The 18,075-nt window shown below is 43.6% G+C and overlaps 1 protein-coding gene across 2 annotated transcripts in view; it reads left to right on the forward strand.

Moving 5' to 3' along the window:
- Positions 1-18,075, forward strand: part of VCL (vinculin) — a 304,948-nt gene that overhangs the window by 256,616 nt on the left and 30,257 nt on the right. For both annotated transcript variants that reach the window (XM_069240838.1, XM_069240837.1), the window contains one exon: positions 11,011-11,115. In XM_069240838.1, the coding sequence (XP_069096939.1) occupies positions 11,011-11,115 (105 nt within the window). The remainder of the gene's footprint in view (positions 1-11,010; positions 11,116-18,075) is intronic.

Below are 18,075 nucleotides of genomic sequence, written 5' to 3' on the forward strand. Positions count from 1 at the left end.
CTCTACACCCTTTAGATGTTAAAAGAGCCCCTAAATACTACATTGATTATACCAAATCCTTTAAATAAACAAAAAAAACAAATTGTGTTGTAGTGACACCCACATAGGAAATCCAGGTTCTAAAGTGGGCCTTCTGGGATCATCAGATGCATTCAGGTTTGTTGGTCCAAAGGCAAATGCACACTACAGTCTGTGCCTACTGCATATTAACCTCTTAGGAAAAGGTCACTATGGCTTTCCAAGGCAGTACACCACCCAAGGACAGCTGTTAGCTGCAGCATGGTCTGCTATCCACACACTGACCAAGCATTACTCTGGATATTTCGTGACCGACGAAAAACTCAAGTCAGACAAACAGTGCTTAAAATTTTGACCATAATGTCTTCAGTTTAGCTTTCAAGCCACTGCTCTAGGTAGTTGGGTACTGCTTTACTGTCTGTGTGCAACACTGCACCAACCGGAGCACATGCTACAAACTGAAAATGTTGTATACATGTAACAATCTATGTGCAGCTTTTAGCACTATAGATTCACATGTGCCCCTCTTAAGTACAACATTTAACAATCACTATATTTCTAAATACATATTTCTCTGGCAGTACACATAGACTTTATCCCTTTGCTACCTTAACCCACTTACTTACACAGTCTATGGTTGCATCTGTGACTCTAGACAGACCTAAGGGAAATATAGATGGGCTATGTAAAGGTGGCAAGGAGGTTACCAGGCAAATGCAGCCCCTATCCTCCCAAATAGGAAGTTCTTGGTTACCTCAAAACAAAAGTTGGGTCTCTCACACACTTGCCACCTGTGTCATTCAATACTACTTAAGAAAAAATACGCTTAAACGTAATTACAGTACTGACAAATAGTTTTCTGGGATGAGCGTGGTTGAGGGTAAAAGTGGTAGAAATCTGAAACGACCACAGATGGTTTCCCAGTAAAACTGTGACTGAACAGGGGTAAAGAAAGAGCCAGGCCTCCCTCCATCCCCCATGGTGAGCAGACAATGCCCCTCCTGAGCAGGCCACAGCCCCCGCCCCTCCCTACCTGCCACTTTCTCCCAAACCTGCACTGCATTAGGATAAATGGGTTCATCCCATTAAGCAATTAAATTTGTAGAAGCAACCACATCGAGCAGGCAAGGGCAGTGCTAAGAGGTGGAATGGGTTGCAGAGATTAGAGACATAATATTAGGCATTGAATGACTGTGTCCACTGCTTATCTGGCAGAAACAGACATTCTACAGATTAGCAGAGCAGGCTGACCATGCACTATCACTACTGGACATTATCTGGGTTCGCTGCCAGACTCAACTGACCATTCTTTTTGTATAGCAAATCTGAGATTACTAGCACTGACATGGCTTTGAAACCGGTTTGTAGGACATCTTCATTTCCACATCTGAGAATTCATCAAGGTGCCACAGAAACTGGGCATCCTCATTCTGGAGAGGGCTAGAGGACAACCCCAAGGTATGAAATTGGGCTCTCCCAAAGACCAATGTTCTGTTGCAATCTTTCTCTCTCTGGATGCCAGAATAGATGACACGGTTACCCTTTTGCTTAATGCAGGCTTGACAGCGGGGATAGTACATAACATGGAAAACAGGAGTGGTATTTGCCTTCTTGGAGAAGGCCAACTCTGATCCAGGAGACATGAACAGCTATCGGCCCATCATATTGCTACTGGCTTTGGGGGAAATGTTAGAAAGGTTAGTAACCACACATCTGTCCAGCTATTGAGAAGACTTTAGTATCCTCAACTAACGCCATATGAATGTCTATCAAGAGCATGACACTGAATCCCTTCTGTTCCTGGACGTGATTAAATTTGCATTGGACAGTGGTGATACAGCAGGAGTCTGTTGGATCTTTCAACCAATTAAATCTCTATGTACTATTGAATCCTGTACCAGAGTCTGATGTGTGATACTGAGTTGGTTTGAATCATTCAGACTCTGACACCACTGCCATTCGTATACAACAGATCAGCAATCCTATGTAGAGGCTCACAGGGATCACCCCTTTTGCCCATCCTAACAGACCTTATTCATCTTGAGTGCAGCACCCTGTCCTTTACCCCTAGTCTAGTAATCTTAATTAGGCTGTATAGGAGCTGGGTTCTGGTTGCAGTACCTCCCCACTTTTTGCATGGTTTTTGATGCACCTTTGACTGAAGTGCACTGGCTTCCTGCTACCCAGGTCCCCAGTACCAGTGTCCCTTCTCCAAAACAAGACACCTGGTCACTTGATCCCCAAGTGTCCAGGCACTTTAGCACCTCTGTAAGCCCCTAGTAAATGGTACCCCTGGCACCTAGGGCATGGGTACTGAGGAGGGCCCCTAAGCTGCGCAGAACTTGTGCCACTCTAAGGGACCCAGCATCAAACCTATGCAGACTGCCTTTGTAGGCTGTGACACAGTGCTCCCTAAAAGTGAAAATATGAGGTGCCATGTCCACTAAACCCTGCATGTACTATTTGTAAGTCACCCCTACAGCAGGCCTTAAGCCCTAAGGCATGGTGCATTATATTACATGTATGGGCAAAGCTGCAAGAGCAGATATATCCTTGCTATGTCTTTGCCACTTCTTAGACCTAGTAAGTGTGCAGTGAAGCCATTTTAAATACATGTGCTGGACACTAATCAGTACGAGTTCCCCAGCTACCTGAAGGCTTCACTGAAACTAGGGATGTTTGGTATCAAACATCTCATATTAATAAACCCTCACTGAGTCCAGTGATGGATTTATTAGTATAATACATGCACCCATAGGGCACCCTAGAGGTGACCCCTGAAACTCTGCCGACTGCTGATGAGCTCACTGACTAGTTCTAACCAGTCTGCCACCAACAGATGAGAATCTGATCCCCAAGGGTGAGAGACTTTGCTCTCTGGAGGTCATAAACACAGCCTGCTATGGGAGAGGAGTTTACACACCCCTCCCAACACAATTACCTGTAAAACTGTATTCCAAGGCAAGGACCTTTAAAGAAGCCTTTGGTATGCAGTACTGGTCTTCCTCAAAGGATGCCCCTTCTCCCCCCGCCCCACCTCACCTCCCATTCTGCCATCTTGTGTGTGGTGGAATTAGGAATTCTGGGATAGGGTGATGCCCACTCTTCAAAGGAGGTGGTCATCTCGAGAGGTGTAGTGACCCTGAGGGTAAGTAGTCCATTGGCAACAACACTTCACTCCTCTAAATTGAGTATTTATGGGACTCCCTAATACCAGATAATCATTTCTTCACTGGATACAAAGGAACCAAGGAACATGACGGACCCGCTGACCCTGAGAGCTCAGGAGCACGACTGACTTGGCACCAACCCTGCTTGCCTGCCTGCTGCACTCAACATTTGAGGAGCAACTTGACCTGTCATGCCTCTGCAGCCTCCAAGAAACCAGGAGAGCTGCCAGTGCTTTGCAAATCACCAGGAAGAACTCCATTGGAGGACAGGAGTTGCTTCTCTGCATCCAGAGGCACCCAAAGAAAAAACTGAGAACCATGACTACCAGAACCCGACACCGGACAGCATCACTGCACCTGAGCCCCATACCCAGAGCTGAAGTGGGCAAAAGGTGCCAGCAAGGTTCACAGGCCTTCCAGAAAGTAAGCCCACCTGAGCTTGCCCTCAGTGGACTTCCAGATGGCACCTGCAGCCTGATTCTGCAGACCCCCTGCCCCCCTTTTACCGTGACTCCCGCCAGTGACGGAGACCCGACAGTCCATTGCACCTCTGCACCCAGACACCCTGGCATGTGAAACCCACGCCCACTCATTTGTTCGGCCAGACTGGACCCCCAGTCCCGGCCTGCAGTCCATTTCTGTAGGCTCCCTTCCGGACCCAGGAGAACAGGATCAGTGGTGTCTCTATGTCCCCGAGCATCACAGAAATGTAACCCCTTTAGTTGTTCACCTGGCCTGGACTCTGTCCACCCCTGCAGCAACTTTGTGACTGTACTGATCCCCACAGACTCACACAGGGCACCCAATGCTGAACTCCACCCAGCCACCCCTGTGCTGCCCAAGGTGACCGGTTGGTTTGGCCTTGGACATTGCCCAATACTTACCCTAAGTCCAGGTGATTAGTCCCGTAAGTCACTGTACAATACCAGTATGTAGTGCCTGTTCTTCCTCCAAAGTATAACGTTACCGCATCTGAAAACGGCACTGTCAACTTTTGCAAACTCTCATAATTCATAGCTCGAAAAGTACTCACTGGGTGATCTTGATATCAATGTTTATATAAAGGTATGTGTTATTTTTTATAAATGTTGGATTTCTTTATTGAGTGCCTGTTTTACTTACTGTATGAGTGTGTGCCTTGCATGCGTAGCACTACCCTCTGTAATGCCTAACTGCTCGATCACACTACCACAAAAGAGATCATTTGAGATATCATTTGTGCCTCTGTGATACTTCTGGGGTTTGCCTGCACTCTTTGCACAGTGTACCTCATTTTGGTCCACTCTATATAAAGAGCCGGCTTCCTACAAGCTGGGCAAGCATGGTCCTAGATCCAGTATGAGGCTGAAAGAATACCTGGCAGTTATCCATCAGTAGATGGGCTGCAGTCACTTAAACTTAAAACGTAATGCTGAGAAAACAGAATTGCTCATCTTTTGAAATAATGTCGACCACTGCGATGGTAGTCTGTGTCACTCATGTATGGGAACTCTACTACCCACTATGGCTCCTAAACAAAATCATTAGATATTTTGTTAGTTCGAGAGGCATCGCTAAAGTGCAGGCTTTTAATTGCAAGTTAGGGCATTCACACTGTAATTGTATTTATATTGCACTGACTACATACGACCCCTGACAAGGTGTTGAGGTGCTTTTGACTGAGTAGCACATTACTCCGGAAGCCAAAAGGATTAGTGGTGGATTAGTATAGGGAAAGGTTAGTACTGTAGTAGTATTAGTATAGGGAGGTATGAGTTAATGTGAGCAGAGGACATGTGAGTCTTATAGTTGATTTGAATAGAATAATGGAGGGATAGAGGAGGGAAGAATCCAGAAGTGTTAATTGGGAGATCATAGTTGTAAGATAAGGTTTGGGATGATTAAATGAAAGGTGGCGCATGTAAGAGTCTGTAGAAAGGTATTAGGGAGATCATAGTAGTAAAATGGGGTTTGGGATGAGTCAAAGAATAAAAAAAAGGAGAACTTAGCAGGATTGTTAGGGAGTTCATAGTTGTAACCTGAGGTTTGGGGGTGAGGCCGAAGGGGTAGAGAAGGGAAGAATCTGGGAAGGGTTATTTTGGATATTATAGTAGTGGAGTGGATTTGGGATCAGTCAGAGAGTGGAGATAGAGGATAGAGGTATTGGGTGATGGTCAGTCAGAGTAAATCTTTTGAGAAAGTAAAAAAATTTTTTTTCTCTTTTATAGTAGGATTAGAGTAGTAAATATATAGATACATGATTACATATTCAAGGAAATAAATGTATAAGGACTATAATATATTGAGATTTAAAATTGTATTGTATAAACACAGGCTTTCAAGAGTTACAGTATTTGAAGTTAATTTATTTGTGTACGTTTATAACAGTATTTTATCTTTCCTTAATATTTCAATAGTGAGATGCTTATAGATAAATAATTAAGATAATAGTTACCTATTGTCATAGATAAAATAAAAACATAGATTCATAAGCATCTAATCAAGCAACTTATACAGAAACTATGCAATGACTTATAAACATGTCAAGTGTAGAATAATATATATGCACATACACACACACACACACCCTCCACCCATAAAAACATACACATATCCATTATATACACGTGCATACTCCTACACATACAAATATACATTTAATTGAAGTAAGGACGCGTACTTTTATATGCCTATATTCCCTTTCCACAGGCAATTCCCTTGATTCACTGTAGCTGGAAGCCACTACCTGTTTCGGGTTGTACCCTTTGGTCTGAAATCAGCCCCCAGGATATTCACAAAGTGCCTGGCACCAGTGGCTGTATTCTTAAGAAAACAGAAGCACAAAGTCTTCCCGTACTTGTAGATTTCTTAGCCTTTGTGAGCCAGTCGTCCAAGGGCATGTATTACCCTGTTCAACAAGCTTGGCCTCACTCTCAGTTGGAGAAAGTCCAGTCCTCACGACTACAACCTTTTTGGGGGCAAACCTGGATACCACATCCAGCTAAGCCTGTGCCACTGCAGAAAGTCAACAAAGACTGATTGCATTGGCAGAAGCCATTCAGAAAAAAGGCCTCTTTCAGTAAGCCTTTACAAGTCTTTATTAGGGATGATGTGCATCCCACTAGTACCGTTCTGCAGGGTACTAATGCATCCCCTCCAGGAGGAGCTAAGCATCCAATGGATTCAGGCCACGGGCGGTTTTGACAATTTCATCACAATCACTCCTGTCATGGTCAAAACCCCAAGTTGGTGGACTCAGCAAATACATCTCTCAATCGGCCTCTTTCCTCCCTCAACCATCTCATTGGTCATCACTACCGATGCCTTGCTGGACAGATGGTGAGCATACCTTCAAGACCTACAGGTAAGTGGCAAGTGGCAGATACCTCATCGGAGTTTGCACATCACTCTTCTTAAGCTGAAAGCAGTTTGTCTGGCCTTGCAAGCTTTCCTCCCCAGGATTGCCATCTCAGAGGTTCTCATAAGAACAGACAATACCACCACAATGCACTACCTGAACAAGCATGGAGAGGTACGAGGTCTCGAGAGATTTAGAATTGGGCAATCACACATGGGGTGCGTCTACGAGCAGAAAACGTCCAAGGGAAACAGAACGAGATAGCGGACACTCTCAGCAGAATTAAACTGTCACGAGTGGGAGCTAGATGAGGAGACAGTCGATCACATATTCTGCCAGTGGGGAACACCCAATCTTGACCTCTTCCCCAGCCCACTAAACACCAAATGCTGATTCTTTACAAGCTGACTTCACCATTCAGGATCATAGGAGAATACATTTTCGATGGCATGGTTCGGAACCTTTGCTTACGCCTTTCCGTCCATTCCCCTGATTAGAAAAGTACTCACCAAAATGAAGATTGAGCCCTGCACACTGATCTTAATAGGCCCAAAGTAGCCTTGCCATCACTGGTTCACTGAGCTTCTCATGCTGTCAGTGAGAACTTACATCCTGTTAAAGATCTCCCCTTACCTCTTGATCATGAATAAGGGTCAAGTCTTGCACCCAAATCCAAAATATCTTCACTTATCAGCATGGCTCCTGAAACAATGAGTTTGCCCATCTTAACGTCCCTCTGGAGGGCAGGTACATACTTTCCAGGGCCAGAGCTACCAGCAATAACAATACTTACTGTTATAAGCGGAAGAGGTTCTGTTTATGGTGTCAACAGCAACAGACACATCCACTGTTTTCCTCACTGAAGCAGATATTACCCTACCTATTGCATTTGGCACGCTCAGCCTTAGCTCACGCCTCCATTAGGGGTCATCTGGCTGCCATTTCCTGTTTTAGATGTTCACATAGGACACCCTCCTAATGGTCCTCTAGACTCGTCAAACAATTCTTGAAAGGGCTCTTCAGGGTCTTCCCATCATTCAGACCTCCTCCACCTTTGTGGCAATCTGAACACAGTCCTGGCACAGCTGATCCACTTTGAAGTTGCTATCCTGGAAGGTAGCCCTCCTAGTGGCACTCACATCAACTAGGCAGGTCAGTGAGATCAAAGCTTTGACAATTCAGAACCTTTCTTACAGATTAGAGACAATAGGATAATCCTATTTACAAACCCACAATTCATATCTAAAGTCCCTTCGGGCTTCCATATTATTGAGCAGCACATTTTGAAGACCTTCTTTCAAAACCCTCCAACACCAGCAGGAAGGGCTCTTCATTTTTTAGATGTTAAAAGGTGCATCAAATTCTACATTGACGGGATCATATCTTACCGTAAGACTAACCAGTTGTTTATCGCTTACAGTACACCAAGAAATAAATTCTACCTCGACAGCACCAAATCTTACCGTAAGACTAAACAGTTGTTTGTCGCTTACAGTACAACAAGAAAGGGCCAACTCCTTTCTAAACAAAGCATCGCTAGATTGATATCTGCTGTGATTCAATTTTGCCACTAGGCGGCAGGCAAGCTGGTGTAGACTTCTGTTCATGCTCACTCTACGAGAGCTGTATCGTCTTCAACTGCACAGTTTTGGGGGTGTACGACTTCAGGACGTTTGCAGAGCAGCTACCTGGAAGAATCAACATACCTTTATGCAACATTACTGTTGCGATATCCCTCCTCAAGGGGAGGTAGATGTGGGCCGGGTGGTCCTAAGGCATCTTTTCCTGTAAAGGTGAGCTATCTATCTTCCCACCATTCTTTGCTTAGTTCTGCACATTGTTTGCATTAAAATATATAAAACAGAAAGTGTTTAAATGCTGGACGGTTTCTGATAACAGATGTAGGCAGTTGTTTTGCTGTATGTTATGCCTGTATATTTGCTTACAGATCTTGTTGGTATTCTTTGAAAGGTACTCACACAACTGACATTACAGTGTGCCTCACTACTGCTTTGTACTCTGATTCAAGCATGTGAATCTATGAAAGTTCCAATACTGGAGTAAGAAAAAAAGTTACTTACCTGTAACTGTAGTTCTCCAGTAATGGAATCTTTTATAGATTCACATGCAACCCACCCTCCTCCCCTGAAACACTCTATTTTCCCTTGTAGTATGATTTTCCGGCACTTATGCTAAGGAAAATCTGAGGGACTGGAGCTGTGTTCTGAAGGTTAGGTTTGGTCTATTTTTTAACTTGACTATGATAGACTGCAAAATTGAAGCGCTTATGGTCTTTTATCTTTAACATCGTACTACTACTACATGGTACCAGGTACTCTCATCTCAACAATTGGGAATGATTCAAGCATGTGAATCTATGAAAGATTCCAATACTGGATAACTACAGTTACATGTAAGCGACGTATTGTCTTTCTTTTATGTGGAATGTTTTGAAGGTGGAATGTTGTGACTTTAATTTGTTATGGTGGTAAAATTGCCAGTTTAATATTAAAGTCAAGGTTGGTCAATACAAACGGCTAAAGTGATTACTAGGTAAGATTTGTGATTGTAAATAATTTCATTAAAATGTGTTTTACTGTACACGTAAAGGAAGTATTGGCAGAAAAATCTAATATGTTGTAGTCGGTTGGGTGTCAGCAGATATAAGTGTCATGTTAGGAGTAGTGCTTCAGTGATGTTTTATATTAGTGACAGCAGGAATACATAAGAATCAAGCTAATAAAAGCTGTGACTGTACAGGAGAGGTCCTGCAATGCTAACCTTTTACTACCAAAACTGAAATTTTTGATAAGAGTTACAGATAAATGTAATGATCCAACCGCATACTGCCTGATAAACAGAATGGTTCACAGTTGCTGACACAGGCATTTTACGAGGCTAAGAGTTACATTTATACACAAAATATAGCTGTGTTCACTTGCTTTATTTTTTAGCCTTGAGAAATCCCAGGTGCTGCTAATAATGACCAAAAAATGTGATGGCTACTCACAGCACCCTTGTAAGAAATGTGGAAATTAATACTAGGATTGAACACAAACAATGATTTGTTCACTACATGAAACAAACAATTTTTTGTTTAATTATTTTTTAAAATCTTGTGAAAAAAATAGGGCAACATATTCTAAGGAACCATAAGTAGAACCTAGCAATTGCACAATGTAATATTTCAATTTCTGTTGAAAAAATCAGGAAAGGATCGGGCTATCAGTATTAGGGTGGTACCAAGTGACATTTGTGTTATTACAGCAGCCTATATATGTGCTTGCTCATCAGACTTCTCAGTAATTCCTTGCGGATATCAATATCTCTTTCCTTTGCATAGTTCTTGACGTTACATTTCCGCCATAGAATGTCTAATACCCAGAGCATGTTCAGTTCCTTATTAAGCACTGTATAATGAACGTACCCTCTCCCCCCACCCCAAGTGGATTACAGAATCCCTGTGTCCCTCCCTATGAGATGGACCTAATGTTCCACTTTGCAGTTTAACTGCTGACAGGTATACCTTTTATGGTCATGGTGTCTGTTACACAATCCCTGTTTACATGTGCATCCCAAAGTTAAACAATGGAAACTCATGTGGCGTCCTTTGATCATCTTGCCATGCTTAACTTGCTCCTCTCCGCCTCTTACCAGCACCATCTGTCCATGTCTCCTTGTCCCTCCAGCACCACCACCTTTCCCACCCGAGACTATCTGTCCTACAGTGTCCTGTCCGCGCTACCTCATGTCCCATACTAACAGTCCATTCTCCTCGTCATTTGAATTCCGTCTCACCACCTGTTTTCAGAAAGATTGAACCAAAAAAACTTCATCCTGTCCCACACCATCCTAAATTGTCCAATTTTCTTCTAAAACTCATCTCCTTTGTCCTTAAAGCCCTCTTCCAACCTCTTTTCTTTCAAGACCATATACCTTGCCTTTTCCTGACCGCCTTCCTTCCTCAGTTCTAAAAGCATCTCGTCGTATACCACTACATCCCCTTCCCAAGACTCTTCCATCTTGCTTGCTACCAACAACTTTCAGTCCACCACTCCTCTTTTCTGCCTCCTCCAAACATTTCCTTGTGTTTAATCCTCTCCAACACCATAATTCAGTCTCTAAACTTCCAAACGCATCCTATCTCTGAAATATCTGTATTTGTTTCACACTTCCTCCTTTCCCGCCTCTTGTAAACAAATCCTGCTCCCTCCTTTCATTGTACTCCATAAGCGAAGGCTCCACCTTTCACCACCCTCCCACACTACTACCTCCTATGCTTTAAGGAGCAGCTGAGAAAATGTCAACAGTTTTTTATATTTCAATGTTGTGTTAGTGGTTTTGTGATCTGCATCCATTTTATTCTATGCATGTTCTAGCAAGGCATGCACCAGCCCTGCGTTAGGGTGGTGAATTGTTTTTCATTGTCAGAAGTGGCAATAAGGGTACACCTTTATTCTTTCACATAGTCTCTGTCCTCCACAGGTCTGTGAGCGAATTCCCACTATTAGCACCCAGTTGAAGATTCTGTCTACGGTGAAAGCAACCATGCTGGGAAGAACCAACATCAGTGAGGAGGAGTCTGAGCAGGTAAGATACTGTGGATGAAAACTGCACCTCTTTCAAAGCACCTTCTTCACTACGCACTCTTCCAAGCTATGGGGCGCTAAGAGATAGTTGACTGTATGACCTAAAGCTGAATTTATATCTCTTACCACTTCCACCCCCATTACCCTATTGTCTGTTCTAAGGATACTAGTAAATAAGGAATGTTTCAGCCTTCTGGTTGGAGGTGTTGGGATAGTCAAAGCGCTAACGTACATTTCTGAAAGGCTGGGTTGTATGATGTTGGTAAAAAATTATTTAAGACAGACGGCATGTACTTTGCAGTTCATTCTTCTTTCAAAGACAGAATATATATATTTTGGGGAGGGTTGGTGTAAGATATACCACACATTCTGTCTTTTGCTTTCTCTTTCTCGCTCTCCTTCCTCTACCTTTTCTTCTCCCTCTACTGAATGCACAACTTTGCATATAACCTGCATTTTTGAAGTCTTAGTTCTTGCTGTGAAGGGCGTGATCAATCTATACATTTTCAGTCTATTGTGAGCTTCTTTGACCAGTAAGATGGGATGGTGGATTAAGCAAATGATGCTCCTCGGATTTTAAACTTGTAATAATGTTCTACCACAAGTAAGAATTTGTTGAACACTTTTTTTGGTTAATTCTTTGTGTCCGCATCAGATTCAGAATCCCAAACAGATTTCGCTCTTCACATTGTTTGAAATTTTAAGACAGAGAACCCCCCCCCCCGTGCCTGTATCGAAGGAGCTATCTTAATTTTATGCTGACAAATGCCTCATCCATCTGTCTGTTCAGTGCTAATATTTTTCTCATTTTTTGAGGTTTTGCGACTGCTTTATATTTTTTGCAACCATTTGGTAGACTTTGTCTGTTTTTGCCATATTTTGTACTCTGGTATGTAAGGCTTAGACCTAGCACCTTTGTGAAGTCATCACTTTCCCCTTCAAGATTAATGTGCTTAGTGACAGAAGGTAGCAGTTTTAGATAGTCACATGGTCTATTTCTCGAACAAAACACTGCTGTATGTACACACAGTGGAAGGATGAAGTCAAGTTCTATAGAAGAATGAATATTGATGCTATGATTTCTGGAAATCGAAAACAGGTTTCCCTAAAAGCCATCTGCTGATTGGGCTCTTCTAAACGACCTCATACTGCTTCCTCACAGAGAATTAGGTGGGAAGGATTCCTCTCCATGCCTTTGACACTTTGGGTGTGGATGGTGATGAGTTCCCCACTGATACCACAAACGCTGTGTCTCTGTTTCACCTCTCTGCTCTGCACAGCTAGAAAGAAGGATTCTGTTGTCTCGAATTGTAAATTTCGTGCTCTGTAGACCACTTCAGCAAGACCGTTGTTGTCAGCTGCACTCTGTTTAGAGAATTCTCGCCACAACGAGGGATGATGCTTAACTTGATTATGAAAGATTGTGAACTAACGGGTTGCTTTTTGAGAGATTCTGTGCTTAGAGATTTAACATCAAATTAACCTTTTCACTTTAAAACTAAAGCTAAAACCATTTGTGCGCAACCAATCTCTGAAGAGGTGCCCGTGATTAAGAGAAATTCTGTTGGCATCAATAACATTCATCTTGGCAAAACTAGACAAGGATCCCAGTGACTGGGAAGATTACAAGCAACTGATCATTCCCTACTTACCCTCTTACCCATCTTTCTCTTCTCCAGTTTCTTCTCCCCACACTTGCCTCCCACTTCATCGCCTATTTACTTTGTCTCAATTTCAGATTCCTCACAAAGGGTGCTTTTGTGTTTTCAGTTAAGCATAGTAAAGTTCAGACTTTTTTGGAAATGCACATATTTCAAAATAATCTGTCACAAAGGTACTGGGTCACTTATAATACTGACCTGTAGGTGCCTATTAAGCCCCGTTACAGCCACGTGCCATGCTTGTCACCTAGCACAGAAACATTGCAGCTCAGATTCTAACCCGTTTTCGTTGAAAGCTTGCCCTCTTGCTGACTTTAGTAGTGACAATACTAACGTGCAAGGTTTCTTTAAGCTTGATGGTCAAGCCATGTCACTAGACAAAAAACTTGAAAGAAGCAACTTGTAGGGGGAATGCTTCGCCAGAGGAGAAAATAAATTCCGCTGCAGTCATTATTCGATTGTATACTTCGAAGAGAGGTTGACTACCAACTCGCTGAAATACGTGATAAGAATGTAGTGAAGCCAATAAGATGGTGATTTTATATTATATGTAATTGAGTATTAAGATTGACTGTTATCACTATCCTTTTGACAATAAATTAACCGTAGAAGACACCCTTTATTGTGAATAGCTGGCTTGAAAACGGATTTCCAGCATGCTTATGGAACTGCCATTCCAGCAGGGGGAAAGTGGTGGGAGGGTCATGCCCTATGCAATCGCATGTGAATGACAAAATTTAAAAGATGGTGCATGGGGGTGTAAGCAAACGTATTCAAAATCTAGCAAAAATAAAAGCATCTCCAGCCCCACAAAGGCTGCATCTGACTTCATACCAGTACCAACAGCAGTCTCCACATCAGCACCAATGCTTTTGGGATCCACAAGAGACACAGTGGCTTTTGTAGCCTTGTCAGATCAATACATTAAAAAAAAAATCCTGCAGTGCCCCTGATCTCAAAGTCAGTAAGGGAAAAAATCTCATCAGATGGTTGTTGCAGACTTTAGCTCTTGGTCAAATCTTACATTCAAATATTCCTGTACTGTAGGAAGCTGGGTTTTTATATGGTATATCAAAATGAGATATATTGTGCAAAGAGTATGGGTGTTCCCTTACTAGTGGACAGGGGCTTTCGCTAGCAATCCCAATGTGCTCTTTTAGGGGGTAGTGTGGTTGAGCCTTAGGCTTATCAGAGAGGACTGTTGTACATCTAAAAATACACATCCAGTCAAAATATGAGAGACACGACTCAGTAAGGAGATCCACACAAACTTGTAGAAATAACAATTATATATATTGGCACCAGAATCGGTTTGATCAGGTAAGTGTTTTACAGGAAAAATACTTTCAGGTTTCTAAAGTCGACAGTGCATTTTTCAGAAGCAGCAATGTTATCCTATGGAGAGAAAAACAAGTACTGCATCCAGGTATAGTACAGCAACTTACAGGACCAATCTCCTGGACTTAAGGTAAGTATTGGGCAGGGGTCAGCACAACACCAGCATGTCACACTGGGTGTCACTTGGCAGGCGGGTGCCCAAAATTTCTCAATAGGGATTGGTGAGGTCGAAAAGATGCTGCAGGTGATGACTTGGGGGTCCATTCGGGGGGAAACAAACAAGTGGGTTACAGTCTTGGGTTGTCCGGGGTCTTCCTCTCCACGGACCGAGAGCGACGGGTGCAGAGGTGTCTTGAGGCATCAGGTTTTTTCCATCGGAGCACTCACAGTTGAGGGGACCTGCATGCAGAGGCTGCAGGCGATGTTGGAGGGTCCACAGTGGTCTTTGTCTCTGGAGAGCTGGGGAACCAAGCTAACACTGTTGGTTCACTTTATCTTGGACCGGGTGACACAGATGCAGTGGTGGTTTCAGGTGTCCAGATTTTGTGGTCCGGAGTCCTCTCAGGTCTCTTGGGGTGTCTGCAAGATGCAGGGAAGCAGCTCTGCTGCTCCATGGGAGCTCTTGGGTCTTTGTTGAAGATAGGAAGGCCTTCCAAACTTTTGGAGGCACAGCAGCTTGAAGTACAAATTGACTTTGGCCCAAATGGGTAGGAACAGCAGACAGGCCGGCAGGGCTGGGGCCAAGTCAGGTGCCTCTTCCTCAGGCTTTGCTTTTGTGGCTTGTGAGTGTCCTTCCTCGTAGGTCAGCAGAAATCTTATATCCTGGTACCAGAGGCTCCCCTAAATACTGAATTTAGGGGCATATAGGGGAGTGTAGGGTATTAGCCAATGGGCTACCTACTCTTGGGGGTCACTGCACCTGTGGGAATTGGGCGTAGCTCTGTCCCAGAGTTCCTAAATCTGCCAACACAAAGATGGCAGATTTTTAAATGTTGTGTCCACATCAGGCAACGCACCTTAGGGGTGGGTCTGTCCTGAGGGGGAGACACACCTCTCTGAATATTAAATGTCCTGCCTGTCCAGGTGCCAAATGGGTCCTGGGCCAGGAGGGTTGGCATCTCTCCTCTGAGTGAAGCCAAATCTGCATACCATGGACAGTGGGCTTCTTTGAAGCCCCCTGCCTTGGAATGCAGATTCACAGGTCATCCCGGTGGGCTTCCAGAGCAGGGTTTGTTTCTGACCACCCGAGAGCAAAGGCTCTCACCCTATGGGGCAGAATCTTGCCTGGTGGTGGCAGGCTGGTAAAAATTTGTTGGACCCCACACAGGTAGTTGGTAGGTTTTCAGGGGGCACCTCTAAATTGACCTTTTCGTCCATGTATTAGTAAATCCATCACTGGCATCAGGGAGGGTTTATGAATATGAGGTGTTTTATACCAAACATCCCTATTTTCAGTGAAGCCATCATGTAGCTGGGGGACTCGTATTGACCAGTGTCCAGCATATGTATTTAAAATGGCTTTCCTGTTCACTCACTATGTCTAAGAACCAACAGAGACATAGCAGAGGCTAATCTGCTCTTGCACCCGCCTTAGGGCTGTAACACCTGCTCTAGGTATGACTTGCATATATTGCACATAGTGTTAGGGGACAGGGCACACAGTGTTTTCACATTTAGCTGCACCAGTACATTCAGCCTGCAATGACAGTCCTTTGTGCTAGGTGAGGGGTCCCAGAGGGTGGCAAATTACATGCTGTAGCCTTTGGGGACCTTCTTGGTACCCATGCCTTAGGTGCTGTGGGTACCATTTACTAAGGACTTAAAGGGGTGCCAAAGGTATGGCCAATTGGGGAACAATTGCACAGGTCCAGGGAAAGATATCTGGCACTGGGGACCTGGTTAGCAGGTCAGCCAAAATTGGATCAGATACTAGGCAAAAAGTGGGGGTGACCATGTCAAAAAGGGGGACTTTCCTACATGTACTACCAAGAATCCTTCCATTTTTTTCCAAAGATAGCGTTGCCATGAAGCACCTTGAGAAGATGGCATACCTGTCCACTAACACCAATGTGATTGTGGGGGGATATTGCCATTTTGAGTGCCCACAACAAAATATTCCTGCTGCACAGAGGTGTTTTGCAGTCCATTGGGAGCAGGTTAACAGCTAGCTCACTTATGAAGGTCAGCCTTTGTTTCAGTGGCAGTCACGCACATGAGGAATGCCATCGGTTGGTCAGTCAGTCATGCTGCCCTAAAACTTGACAACTAATACAGAACCATTTATGACACATTCTGTTCTGCCAAATGGATGTTTGTGATGGCTATGCCATTGGAAACACCTCCTTTCACCACCCTTTAAATAGAGAGGCAGAACCCCCCCTCCCCTCCCCCCCCCCCCCACCCCCACCCCCACCCCCACAGCCGCCTCTACTTAATCTTGCAGGCTTATGACATACTTTTCACTTACCACACACTGCTTCATTCCCAATGACATCCATGATTTTAGATAGTAGACAAATTGCCGAAAGATTGTCCCTAACCCTAAATCCGAGACTTTCCAATTCATGTCGCTGGTCAGACACTGCACACTGAATGATGCCTAGGTTGTTCAGGCCCAAATCAGTAACATACTTCGAATAATTTGCCTGCATGCCCTTACCCTACTGGATGTTATCTGGTGACCCGCAACAGACCATTATTATAACCCAATGTACATGTGGAGAGTACTGCTAATGCTGAAATGTCTAACTTTAAGATGTTTAATTGCTGCCTATTAACTCTGTATCACGTGTTGGAATTCAATAAAGAAAAGTAATAAAAAAAAAAAAGAGAGGCAGAATGCAGAGAAGGGTGGCCTGGGCATCTGCTTTTTTAGTGGTTGTTACGTTAAAACCTCCTGTCAATCATTGCCTTAGTGTATGCCACAGTGCTCCAGTGAGCCAGAAACCCCATTCAGGCCCTGTAAGTTGGAATTATTGTTGGACTCTAGTATTTTTTATCTTGAAGTTTACTCCCACAAGTTTTGTGGTGCTAAAAAAAATGTTGGCCTTAATCGACTTTGATAAAACGTTTCCTTCTGTAAGCTTGGACTTCTGATTCCAAGCCTTAAGCAAAACTAATTTTTAATCCCTGATTCCTAGTGTGTGTCATATAATACACAGCACCATGGGCCCAAATTATGGTGAATGGAGCATTGTAGGACCGATTTTCAGTTAAACAAGACACTCCGCATGGATATGTCCTCTTCTACTCTCGGATCCCCCTTGGCAATAGAGATGTTAGCTGAATGGGTCAGGGTATGCTTTTCAGAGGCTTTCAGTGGAGTGGCCAATTAAAGACTGTATCTGTTTTATGCTATGTCCTTCTATTTATATATCCACCCCCCAAAATGAACAGTACACAGTTAACCTACAAAGAATTGCTTCCACCTTAGCAGAAACTGGCACAAATTGGTCCAGATCCCAGTGAGAGTGGAGACCAAGGCGACACATTGGAAAACTTAACTCCCAGTTCAGACAGGAAGTTTCATGTACAGAGAAGTTGATATTTAATTGGTACTCCCCATAATCCTGGGACCTAAACATTTACCCTGATGGTTACATTGGGAGACCTGCTGCGCAGATTGGCTTCCTTGCCCATGTCATTAATGGCCAGGTCCATTAGAACATCTTTGTTGTCCCTTAATACAGCAAAATAAATGTAAGTGGCAGAAATACTGTCGCGTGTTTTCGTGAAAAGAGGCCGTACTGTAACCAGCGGGGGCCTTCATTTGTGATACATACAACTTTCAAGGTTTCCCTCAGACTGTCTTCAACAAAAATGAAGACCGGAGGATTCACAAAGAAAAGCCTGTAAACAAATTCTAGTAAGTACTACATAAATGACCTTATACAATGTGCCACTGTCAGGGTATCAAATAGGGTTTATTCAAGATACTTGCTGTAACCTCAGCAAGCAAAAGT

Source organism: Pleurodeles waltl, chromosome 6 (assembly GCF_031143425.1).
Source record: "Pleurodeles waltl isolate 20211129_DDA chromosome 6, aPleWal1.hap1.20221129, whole genome shotgun sequence".
In the NCBI taxonomy this organism is placed as follows: domain Eukaryota; kingdom Metazoa; phylum Chordata; class Amphibia; order Caudata; family Salamandridae; genus Pleurodeles; species Pleurodeles waltl.